The sequence below is a fragment of the Panthera pardus genome, unplaced genomic scaffold (genome assembly GCF_024362965.1).
Source record: "Panthera pardus isolate Hobbes unplaced genomic scaffold, ASM2436296v1 HiC_scaffold_25, whole genome shotgun sequence".
NCBI classification, from domain to species: Eukaryota; Metazoa; Chordata; class Mammalia; order Carnivora; family Felidae; genus Panthera; species Panthera pardus.
In genome coordinates, this window is record NW_026526821.1 from 60,593,279 (window position 1) to 60,606,023 (window position 12,745).

The window sequence follows — 12,745 nt, forward strand, 5'->3', positions numbered from 1 at the left end:
AATAGAAACCCCAGAACTAGACCCACAAACGTTGGCCAACTAATCTTTGACAAAGCAGGAAAGAACATCCAATGGAAAAAAGACAGTCTCTTTAACAAATGGTGCTGGGAGAACTGGACAGCAACATGCAGAAGGTTGAAACTAGACCACTTTCTCACACCATTCACAAAAATAAACTCAAAATGGATAAAGGACCTGAATGTGAGACAGGAAACCATCAAAACCCTAGAGGAGAAAGCAGGAAAAGACCTCTCTGACCTCAGCCGTAGCAATCTCTTACTCGACACATCCCCAAAGGCAAGGGAATTAAAAGCAAAAATGAATTACTGGGACCTTATGAAGATAAAAAGCTTCTGCACAGCAAAGGAAACAACCAACAAAACTAAAAGGCAACCAACGGAATGGGAAAAGATATTTGCAAATGACATATCGGACAAAGGGCTAGTATCCAAAATCTATAAAGAGCTCACCAAACTCCACACCCGAAAAACAAATAACCCAGTGAAGACATGGGCAGAAAACATGAATAGACACTTCTCTAAAGAAGACATCCGGATGGCCTACAGGCACGTGAAAAGATGCTCAACGTCGGTCCTCATCAGGGAAATACAAATCAAAACCACACTCAGATATCACCTCACGCCAGTCAGAGTGGCCAAAATGAACAAATCAGGAGACTATAGATGCTGGAGAGGATGTGGAGAAACGGGAACCCTCTTGCACTGTTGGTGGGAATGCAAATTGGTGCAGCCGCTCTGGAAAGCAGTGTGGAGGTTCCTCAGAAAATTAAAAATAGACCTACCCTATGACCCAGCAATAGCACTGCTAGGAATTTACCCAAGGGATACAGGAGTACTGATGCATAGGGGCACTTGTACCCCAATGTTTATAGCAGCACTCTCAACAATAGCCAAATTATGGAAAGAGCCTAAATGTCCATCAACTGATGAATGGATAAAGAAATTGTGGTTTATATACACAAGGGAGTACTACATGGCAATGAGAAAGAACAAAATATGGCCCTTTGTAGCAACGTGGATGGAACTGGAGAGTGTGATGCTAAGTGAAATAAGCCATACAGAGAAAGACAGATACCATATGGTTTCACTCTTATGTGGATCCTGAGAAACTTAACAGAAACCCATGGAGGAGGGGAAGGAAAAAAAAAAAAAAGAGGTTAGAGTGGGAGAGAGCCAAAGCATAAGAGACTCTTAAACACTGAGAACAAACTGAGGGTTGATGGGGGGGGGGGAGGGAGGGGAGGGTGGGTGATGGGTATTGGGGAGGGCATCTTTTGGGATGAGCACTGGGTGTTGTATGGAAACCAATTTGACAATAAATTTCATATATTGAAAAAAAAAAAAAAAAGAATATACTGTTGCTACGTCTGCTGTGGAAGGCTGGACCCAGATCAGTGATCTACAGCAAGAATATTGACCAGTGATCATTTATTTAATTTCCATGAAAAGTCAGAGATTTTTTTATTTAGGACAAAGCCAAATCCGTATAGATGAAGTGATAATAGTATCTGGGAGGATTTGCTTTGAAATAACCTGGTAGGGATGAGGAGGAGAAGAAAGAGTAAAGATGAATCAGTCATAATCTCAGCAGGATATTTTTCCAACATTGACAAACTGATTTCAAAATTTACATGAAAATGCAAAATAACCAGAATAGTGAAAACAGTTTTTGAAAAGAACAAAATTGGAGGACTCACATTACCTGATTTCAAGACTTATAAGCTACAATAACGAAGCCAAGTGTGGTAATATTGATGAAAAGGATGGATGTGTAGAGCTACAATAGTGTCCAAAAATCAACCCATACAAATGTGGTAAGTTGATCTTTGACAAAAATGCAAAAGTGATTCAAGGGAAAGAGGACTATCTTTTCAACATGGTTGAACATTTTTTCAGCATGGTTATCTTTTCAACATGGTGCTAGAGCAAATTAAACATCCAGTGTAAAAAAAAAAAAAAAAGAACTTTGACCTCTACTTCACAGATGATACAAAAATTAATTTAAAATATATCAAGGGCATAAATGCAGCACTATTAAACCTTTCAAAGAAAACAGAAAATATTTGTGACCTGGAATTATATAAGAGTTCTTAAGACACTTCAATGCCTAAATTGGACTTCAGTACAATTTAAAACTTTTTATCTATGAAAGACCCTGTTAAGAAAATGAAAAGACTTGCTTTGGATCCTGTGTCTCCCCCTCTCTCTGCCCCTTCCCCACTTGTGCTCTGCCTGTCTCTCTCTCTCAAAAATCAATAAACATTTTAAAAAATTACAAAGAAAGAAAGAAAAGAAAGAAAGAAACAGAGGAGGGAAGGAAGGAAGGAAGGAAAGAAGGAAGGAAGGAAGGAAGAAAAAAAGAAAACGAAAAGACAGAGGCACCTGAGTGGCTCATTCTGTTGAGTGTCTGACTTTTGGTTTCCACTCAGGTCCTGATCCCAGGGTTGTGGGATTGAGCCCTGCATTGGGCTCCATGTTGAGCGTGGAGCCTGCTTAAGATTCTCTATCTCCCTCTGCCTCTGCCCTTCTCCCCTGCTCATATACACACTCTCTCTCAAATTAAAAAAAGAAAGAAAGAAAAAAAATGAAAAGACAAGTCCAAGGCTGGGAGGAAGTATTTATAAATCACCCTTGACAAGCGACTTGTATTTAGAACTCTCAAAATCAAACACTAGGAAAACAAACAACCCAAATAAAAAATAGGCAAAGGTTTTAAAGGATGCTTTACCAGAAGATACACAGATGCCAAATAAGCTCATGAAAAAGTGCTCAACATCTGTAGCCATTAGGTAATGCAAGTTAAAACTACAATGAGATACTGTTGTACATCTATTAGAATGGCAAAGCAAAACAACAACACATCCAACAGTAGCAAGTGCTGGAGGATGCAGGGCAGCTGGAACTCTCATACTGCTGTTGGGAATGCAAAATGGTATAGCCACTTTTGGAAATATTTCAACAGTTTCTTATCAAATTAAATACACTTAGTCTGTGACCCAGCGATCCTGCTCTTAGGTATTTGCCTAAGAGAAATGAAAACTTACGTTTACACAGAAACCTGTACCAACTTTATTCATAATTGCCAAAAACTGCAATGAATCCAAATGTCCTTCAACTGCTCAATGTTTAAATAAAGTGGTACATCCCTACAATGGAATAGGGCTCGGTAGTAATAAGGAACAAATTACTGCTTGACGTAACCACATGGATTGTTGTGCTGAGTGAAAGAAGCCAGAATCAAAAGGACAGGTACTGTATGAATCAATCTATATGACATTCTGGAAAAGGCAAAACTATAGGAACAGAGAAGATATCAGTGGTTTCCAGGGGTTAAAGACCAGGGAAGGGTTTGGATACAAAAGGGCAGCCTGAAGGGTGATGGTATAATTCTGTATCTTGAGATTATTATGCAGCTCTATGTGTACCAAAAAGAGTAAATTTAACTTGTAATATTTAAAATAACTTAAAAAATTATATGCCAGATTTGAAAACCATCAAATGGATTTTTTTAGAAATAAGAAAAACTAGGGGCGCCTGGGTGGCTTAGTCAGTTAAGCATCTAACTCTTGGTTTCAACTCAGGTCATGATCTCATAGTTCGTGAGTTCGAGCACTGCATTGGGCTCTGCGCTGACAGCATGGAGCCTGCCTGAGAGTCTCTCTTTCCCTCTCTCTCTGCCCCTCCTCTGCTCTCTCTGTCTCTCAAAATAAATAAAACTTAAAAAACTATTTAAAAAGAGAAATAAGAATAACTGTTACAATTAGAAATTTATTGGATGAGTTTAACAGCAGATTATATCAGCTCAGGATAGATTAATCATAAGAAAGTAGACAGAAAAGGGGTGCCTGGATGGCTCAGTGGGTGGAATGTGGAACTCTTGATCTCAGGGTTATGAGTTTGAGCCCCTGTAGGGTGTAGAGATTACTTAAAAAATTTTTAAAAAGCATACAGAATATAGAATAGAATGGTAAAATGATGGGAGGTACAGAAGAGAAGAGGCATAGAGATAAGTGAAAGGATGTAATGTACATCTGAGCAGTCTCAAGAGAGGAGAGAGTAGCAGAGAATATTCTAGATTTGATTTAGAAAAAGATGACCCAATCCACAGATTCAAGAAACTGAATAAACCCCAAGAAGGATACATAAAAGGAAAATCCGTACAGAGTGAAATTATAGAAAATCAAAGACAAAATGAAAATCAGTGTGAGAAAAAAAGATTACCTTCAAAGAAGCAAAAAGCTGATGACTGACTTCTCAACCACACAACAGAAGCCACAAAACAGTGAAATAATATTTTCAATATTATTGAAAGAATAAGTTTGAAAAACTAACTGCCAACCTAGAAAATTATACCCAGGAAAAATATATTTTAGGAATGAATGAAATATAAGTCTTTTTCAGACAAACAAAAACTGAATTTGTCATCAGTAGACCCTCTCCAAATCAGATTGTAAAGGAAAATTGTCCTAGATGGAAAGTCTGGAATACAAGAAGGAATGGTGAGCAAGGAAACTGAGAAACAAACAGATATATCTGAATGAACATGGAAGAGTTTTTTAAAAAATGAAAACAAAATAGGACATATAAATAGGATTAAAGTATTCTAAGTTCCTTGTTTTGTTCCATAATAGAATACATAGTATGATTTCTAGGGCAATTACTGAAAAAACAGAGATTAAAGACAGCTTAGAAACTCATAGTGGGAAGAACAGAATAACTTTTAAAAGTCAGCTAATCCAAAGGATGGCAATAAAGGAGAGTAAGAAAAAAACACATAAGATGTAGTCTTGTTTTTATTAACGTATCAGTAATTACAGTAAGTATAAGTAGGCTAATTATATTAATTGTTCCAGTTAGACTTAAAGATCATCAGATTGGATTTCTACAACTCTAAGTCCTATATATAAAGATTCAGAAGAGTTGAGAGTAAAAGGATAGAAAAACATGTATCTTGTAAACACTAGGAAAAAGGAAGCTGGATAGATGCGTTAATAGCAGTCAAAACAAAATTTAAGGCAAAAAGCATCACTAAAGATGAAGAGGGCCATTTCACAAAAGGTTCAGTTTCCCAGCGAGATAATAATTGCAACTTTCTCTACTCATTGTAATGTTAAAAGTTATGGAGAAGAAATTGACAGTTAAATAAAACTAAAATCTGCAATCAGAGTAGGTCTTGTTTTTTTTTTGAAAGAGAGTATGAGTGGAGGAGGGGCAGAGGGAAGAGGTTGAGAGAGAATCTTAAGCAAGCTCCAAGCCCAGAGTGGAGCCTGATGTGGGGCTCAGTCTCACAACTATGAAATTGTGACATGAGCCAAAATCAAGGGTCAGATGCCTAACCAACTGAGCCACCTAGGCACCCCCAAGAGAGGGTTATTTTTAATACATTTCCATCAGTAATTGATAGAACAAATGTATTTTAAAAAATTAATAAAGATGAAACATATTTAGACAACACAAAAAGTAAAGGGCTTGTCCTAATTGACATGTATACAACATTGGCAGAAATACATGATTTTCAAGCACACTGGGAACATTTACCAATTTATGGTAAAGGCCATGAAGCAAATCTCAACAAATTTGAATGGTTTCAAATAATATAGAGCAATTCTCTGACCACAGTGCACTTAAGCTGGAAGTCAATAACAGAAAGATAGTAAGAAAATCTCCAAGGGTTTGGAAATTAAGATCTACTTTCCTAAATAACCTCTAGGTCTAAGAAGGTATTATAATGGAAATTAGAAAATATTTCAACCAAACAACAATGAAAATCTATCAGAACATGTGGATGCAGCTAAACAAGGTTTAGGGGGAGATATATTGCCTTAAATGTGCCTTAAATATAAAATGCCTTAATAAAATAAATAAATGCCTTAAATATAAAAACAAAAAGCCTAAAAATTAATCAGCTAAGTATTCATCTCAAGAAGTTAAAAAGAAAGCACAGTACCTGAAGACGGTAGGAGGAAGGAAAGAGTAAGAACAGAAATTGACACAACAAAAAATAAACATGAAGTAGAGAGAATTAACAAAGCCAACTTTTTTTTTAAAAGGCAAATAAAGTTGACCTCTGGTGAACTCATCAAGGAAAAATGAGGCACAAATAATTAATACCAGAGCTGAGGAAGGGGGTTTTATATCAGGTGGTGTGGATGCTAAAACAATATAAGGATATTATTAATAACTATATGCCAATATAGTGAAGTTGAAAATTTAGAAAAAATAGTCAAATTCCTAGAAAAATGTAGCTTCATAAAACAGATTCGAGAAGTAGAAAATCCAAATAGTTCCTATAACCCACTAGAGAAACTGAATTTAACAGCCTAGCAGTGAACAAACCTAACACGAACAGGCCCCAGTTGGATGGCTGACTAACCAACCACTGCAATTCAGACAAGAGTGTTCCCTTCTGGATCTTTGTAGCCACTCATTTTTAACCCGGAAATACCATGTTTGACTGCATAGGGTAATAAAGCTGCACTGTGTATTCAGACCTTCATGGATGCAAACCTATTTATCAACTAGGCAAAGGTCAGATGGTATCCTAGCAAATGCAGAAAACTCTTAAAGAGTCTTTCCAAATCATAAACTGTCATTGAGAACCATCAGTTAACAACATAAGCATTATGTGATTATTAAGGTAAAGAAACTTCCACTAGAAATTAAGAAAGTTTGGCTACATGTAGGATTGATTTCCCTTTGGGCAGGGATCTGCTCCCCCTAAGGTAATATAGGGACCCCAGCTAGAGTACTCCTAAGTCATTCTGCACATTAAGGCAAGATCATGTAAACTTCCTAAGGGGACATTCAGGGGGGAAGTTAAAAAGGAGTTCAGCTCACAAAATTATTTACTTATAAAACTAATAAATTGTTTCAGCAAATGTTCAGAATATGTTAGACAGTACCCTGGTGATCTCTGATGTTGCATCCTTCTGTTGTTAGTTCTCATAAATATTCAGAAGGAGAGGAATAAAGGTCCCTGAGCTGCGAATGTGATGTCACAGGATCCTGGAGATGATAGAGTTTGTGGGTGAGACTAAAGGAGGCATCAGAGAAGAGATAACGAAATGTTTCAAAGTGTTGTAAATTCTAACAATCCAGGAAACGTGGCAGAGTGGGACTCAGTGTTTCCACCACAATTTGACATGTTTTTTTCACCCAGAGTTGTTAGCTCCTCCTGGCATCGGGCACTCCAGTGAGCACCAGGAGGCTGGCCCTCCTCTGTCCCTGGTGTGCATGTTCATGCTAAATGAAGCAGTTGAAGACTATTTGGAAAACAATAATGTGAGTTATCACATGGCCTTTACCTCACCAGGACTTTTTGCTTTTGGCTATGTATATTTAGATATTAAAACTTACTTTTATTTGTACAGTGGAATATTATTCAACAAAGTAAGAATGCATACTAACACATGTATCATCAACGCAAAATTCGGAAGCAGTTCATGGAATGAAAGAAGCCAGACCAAAGAGTATATTCCACTCATGCAATACAGTATGTGTTATATGAATTCAAGATGATTCCACTGTATGTATGATTCCACTCATGCAATACAGTATGTGTTATATGAATTCAAGAATGGGCAAAACAACTGTGTGGTGATAAGAAATGAGTGGTTGCATCAAAAACAATAAACTAGGGGCACTTGGGCTTAGTTGGTTGAACATCCAGCTCTTGATTTCAGCTCAGGTCATGATCCCAGGGTTGTGGGATTGAGCCTCACATCAGGCTCCATGCTTGAGCATGGAGCTTGCTTAAGATTCTCTCCCTTCCTCGGCTCCTCTTCCTCCCTTGCACTCTTGATGTCTCTCTCTACAATAAAAATTATTAAAAAAAAATACTCTTTAGGAATAAATTTAACCAAGAAGGTGAAAGATCTGTTTAAAAAAGAAAGAAAGAAACCTGGTTTCAAATGAGAGAATGATTGCTTGTGGTTTGATTCTGTGATCATGCTCCAGAGCTTTCTTGGCTCTCTTATGAAATGTCCAAAATAAACAAATCAGGAATGTTTTCAGGTGTGCAAAAATGGCACTCTGTGAAGTTCCTGTACTTCTGTGTGGTAAAAGAACTTTCCAGGAGTGCATAATTGATGCACAGACAGAAATATTGCTCTCTGCCCTTCTCTGGTACACACCTTGCACATGCTTCATAAGTACTCACATGTGTTCTTTCTGCACAGGGAAGAAAAAGTCCAAGTTCAAAACATTTAAGAAGTTCTTCGGGAAGAAGAAGAGAAAGGAATCACCATCTTCCACAGGAAATAGCACCTGGAAACAAAGTCAGGCGAAGAGTGAGGTCATTGCCATTGAGTCAGGGCCAGTGGGCTATGACTCAGAGGATGAGCTCGAGTAAGTTGCCTTGTCCATCCTTCAGACACATGTGGCCCAATAAGCAGGGGTTGGGGGGAGCATAGGAGGACCCAAATACTCTGTCTCATGGTCTTGAAAATTGACTGGATTTGTGAGTATATTTCCTTCCAAGGGAATTCCACTGGAAGCTCTTCCAAGGAGGTTGTATTTTCTGTCTTTTCTTACATAGGGATGGAGAAAGGGGAAAACATGAACAGGTACCTGCTATGTCCCAGGTGCTGTATTTATTAGAAGTCTGCAACCACTATGGGATAGGAGGTCAGATCTGCCACTTTATAAATGAGCAAACCAAGCTTTAGAGACATTTTGGAGAACTTGCCCATTGTCCTGCAGCTAAAGTGGCAAGATTAGGATATACACCATTATTTTATTTGACCTAAAAATTCTCCATTAGAAGGAGAGGGGCGGAGGGAAGGTTTCTTGCTGTTCAGTCTTAGAAAAATCATCCAAAAGTATTGTTAGATATAACAGAACCAATAAGTATGAAAATTTGGGGAAATCTAGTGAAGAAATCCTTATTTTTAGAACGTGTACTTCATCAAAATATAGTTATAATACACATGCTTCCAGCAGTTATTTCTGTGAATAAAAGGGGGAAAAATTAGTTGCTATGCAAACTTTAAAAAAATTTTTTATTTAAATCCAAGTTAGTTAACATATGGTATAATAATGGTTTCAGGAGCAGAATTTAGTGATTCATCACTTACATATAACAACACCCAGTGCTCATGCCAACAAGTGTCCTCCTTTAGATCCATCCCCATTTAGCACCCCCCACCTATCTCCCCTCCAGCAACCCTCAGTTTATTCTCTGTATTTAAGAGTCTTTTATGGTTTGCCTCCTTCTCTGTTTTTATCTTATTTTTCCTTCCCTTCCCCTATGTTCATCTGTTGTGTTTCTTAAATTCCACATACGAGTGAAATCATATGATATTTGTCTTTCTCCTACTGACTTATTTTGTTTAGCATAATACACTCTTAAGAGTTCCTTGCCTGTTTTTAGAGGAGTAGGAATTACACTGACCACTTGGTGGCACCAAATGACTGAAGAGGAAAGATTCAAGGTTTTTCTTTCAGGGTTTTTGTTTTCGTTTCTGTTTTTCCTGGTGCTAGCAAGGAGCAGGGTGGACCCACATAGCACTCTATGAAGAGTACCAAGGAAGGGCTGTACACACATTTTATTAGGCAGGGTGCTCTATATCCTTGGGCTGCAAGATGTTGTCATGATCATATTGCTAATTATTAAATGTCTTCACTGGGCCAGCCCCAGGGAAATTATACTTTCCCCACCCACACCCTGTCTCTTTACCAGAACACACAGTGGCTGCTCCATCCAGGGAACAGGAACACAGCAGAGAGGCGAGCATGGTGTGTGCATGTGTGCATACGTGTGTGTGTGTGTTTGTGTGAGAAATGACCTGTCCACTTGTGTGTCTCCTCTTTGTCACTGGAGCCCATGGAAAATGGGGACAGTTTCCCTTCTATCTTTATGTTCCCACCAGGGGCCAGGTCCTCAATTACTGGTCAAAGTTCACTGGAGTGATGCTAGGATAGGAGGCTTAGAGGTGGGGTCTGATGAATCCCGGGAAGTACACTGTTTTTAGAGAACAGCACAGAGGATGAGACAAGATCTGTTTTTCCCCCAACTTCATTGAAAAATAATAGATGTATAACATTGTGGAAGTTTAAGGCGGATAATGTGTTGATTTAATACACAAGCATATTAAAAAATGACTACCACCATAGAGCTAATACCTGCATCACATCACTTAATTACTACCTATTTATTGAGGTGGGAGCATCTAAGATCTGCTCTCTTAATAATTTCAAGTATATAATACAATAGTATTATCTATAACTGTACTATACAAACTGTGCTGTAGATCTCCCTAACTTCTTTGTCTTATAACTGGAAGTGTGTACCATTTCCCCCAGCCTACAGCCCCTGGTAACCACCATCCACTATGTGTTCTTATGAGTCTGACTTTTTTAGATTTTACATAAGTGAGATCATACAGTATTTGTCTTTTTCTGTCTTGCTTAATGCCCTCAGTGTTCATCATGTTGTCACAAACCACAAGATGTCCTTCTTCCTCATGACTGACTAATATCCCAGGTACATATATGTAGACACACACATGCAAACTACATCTTTCTCCATTCATCTGTTGATGGACACGTGGGTTGTTTCCATATTTTTGATATTGTGAATAATGCTGCAGTGAACATAGGAATGCAGATATCTCTTCAAGATCCTATTTTCATTTCCTTTGGGTAATACCCAGCAGTGGACTTGCTGGATCCTGTGGTAGTTCTATTTTTAATTTTTTGAGGGGCCTCCATGCTGTTCTCCATGGTGACTGCACCAACTTCTATTCCCGCCAACAGTGCAGATGGGTTCCCTTTTCTCCACATTCTTGCCAACATTTATCTCTTATGGTGATGGCCATTCTAACGGGCCTGATATTTGCATTTCCTCAATGATTAGTGATGTTGAGCATCTTTTCATGCGTCTGTTGGCCATTTATATGTCTTCTTTGGAAAAATGTCTGTTTGACTTCTCTTGGTTAAACAATTAAATCCTCTTGAATTGGTTTGTTGTTGGTTTTTCTTGCTATTGAGTTGTATGAGCCCTTTTTATATTTTGGATATTAATCTCTTATCAGATATATTGTTTGTAAATATTTTCTCCCATTCTGTAGGTTGTCTTTTCATTTTGTTGATAGTTTCCTTTGCTGTGCAGAAACTTTTAAATTTGATGTAGTCTCACTTGTTTATTTTTGCTTTTGTTGCCTTTGCTTTTGGTGTCAAATTCAAGAAGTTATTGCCAACACCAATGTCAAGGTCACTTACTATCTATGTGGTAACTCTTCTAGGAGTTTTATGATTTCGTGTCTTATGTGCAAGTCTTTAATCCATTTTTATTTTTTTATGGGGTAGAATGAAAAAATACTGAAACTGAAATTGCATGTTCAATTTCATTCTTTTGCTTGTGGCTATCCAGTTTTCCCAGCACCATTTATTGAAAAGACTATCCTTTTTTCATTGTATATTCTTGGCTGCTTTGTTATAAATTAATTGACTATGTAAGGGACAAAATCTTAGGGGCAGTCTTTAGCCCCTTTGAGAGTCTGTGTGTGTGCCTTCTAGACTCTACAGCAATTTCTCATCCATCACCATGGGCAAAAGAGTTCCATTTGCCAACATACATTAATGCTGGCAAACCACATGGGACCCTGTGGTTTCAAAACGCTGACACCCATTTATTGTGTCTGTGTTGTTAAGCTTTCTAAGCCTCTTAATCTGTAACGATTTTCCCTCTTCCTCCGCCGCCACCCTGCTTTGTTTCATGTCATTGATCTGATGGAGAAGCAGGGTAATTTTCTCTGGCCAATATCCCACATTCTGGATTTGCTTTCTCTTGGTATGATTGAACTCATTTTTATAGTCTCTGAATCTCTTGCAAAATGTTAGCTGGATCTAGATATTTATTTAGATTTAGGTTCAAGGTGGTACTGGATACTTACTGTCACATCACCTCATGAGGCACATACTCTCCGGTTGCCCCACTTCTCACGACACTAAGACTGAGCAGTGGGTTCAGGGGGTCTCTCTCAGTGTGATAGCTCTACAAACCTTCATATAGTGATTTTAACACCTGCTTATGTTCATTGCCTAGATCCATTCTTTTATTGCACAATGGTGTTTTTTCTAATCCTTTCATGCATTCTGCATGTATTAGCTGGAATTTTTTTCATGAAGGAGACCTTTCCTTCATAAATTCCTTGGTTTCTCTGACATGCAGTTTTTCCAAGAAAGGCAGAATAATACCTCATTCTCCTTTTACCAATCTACCTTCAGAGTAATGACCTGGTACCCGAGCTGGTACCCTAACTTCCAACACTGACCAATGAGTTTTGTTTTTTTTCTTTTCTGTTTTTTTTTTTTTACTTCATTGTGAGTGCATGGATTTTTATATATTTGACTTGCTTTAAACCATGACAGTCTTTATTCATTTTTACGCTCATAGTGTCTCATCTTGCACTTTGGAAGTCACTTCAAATTAGTTCCTGGGTTTTTTTGACATGACCCCATTTGTCTTTGAATCTCCCCTGCTTTCCTGTACAATGAGAAATCCCAGGTTTATTTTGTGCATTTCCTATCCTAGACCTAGTATCAGACATCTCTTCACATGGTCCTGGTTCTTTTTGGTGTGAAATGGTCTTTAGAGACCATTCTGGCTGCTAGGGGTGATGATTGCTAGTTGGCTGTCATTGCTTCTAGACTTCTTCAGTAGGTATATTAGGAAATACGTTTTAAGAGAAAAATAAATCACTAACTCACTGGTATTTCCAGTT

At 38.0% G+C, this 12,745-nt stretch overlaps 1 protein-coding gene across 4 annotated transcripts in view; it reads left to right on the plus strand.

The window, feature by feature from the left end:
- Positions 1–12,745, plus strand: part of CRACDL (CRACD like) — a 144,753-nt gene that overhangs the window by 88,706 nt on the left and 43,302 nt on the right. For 3 of the 4 annotated variants that reach the window (XM_019457503.2, XM_019457419.2, XM_019457533.2), the window contains exon 3: positions 8,198–8,366. In XM_019457503.2, the coding sequence (XP_019313048.2) occupies positions 8,198–8,366 (169 nt within the window). Of the gene's footprint in view, positions 1–8,197; positions 8,367–12,745 lie in introns of those variants that run through there. The other variant, XM_053890603.1, reaches the window with a different exon arrangement.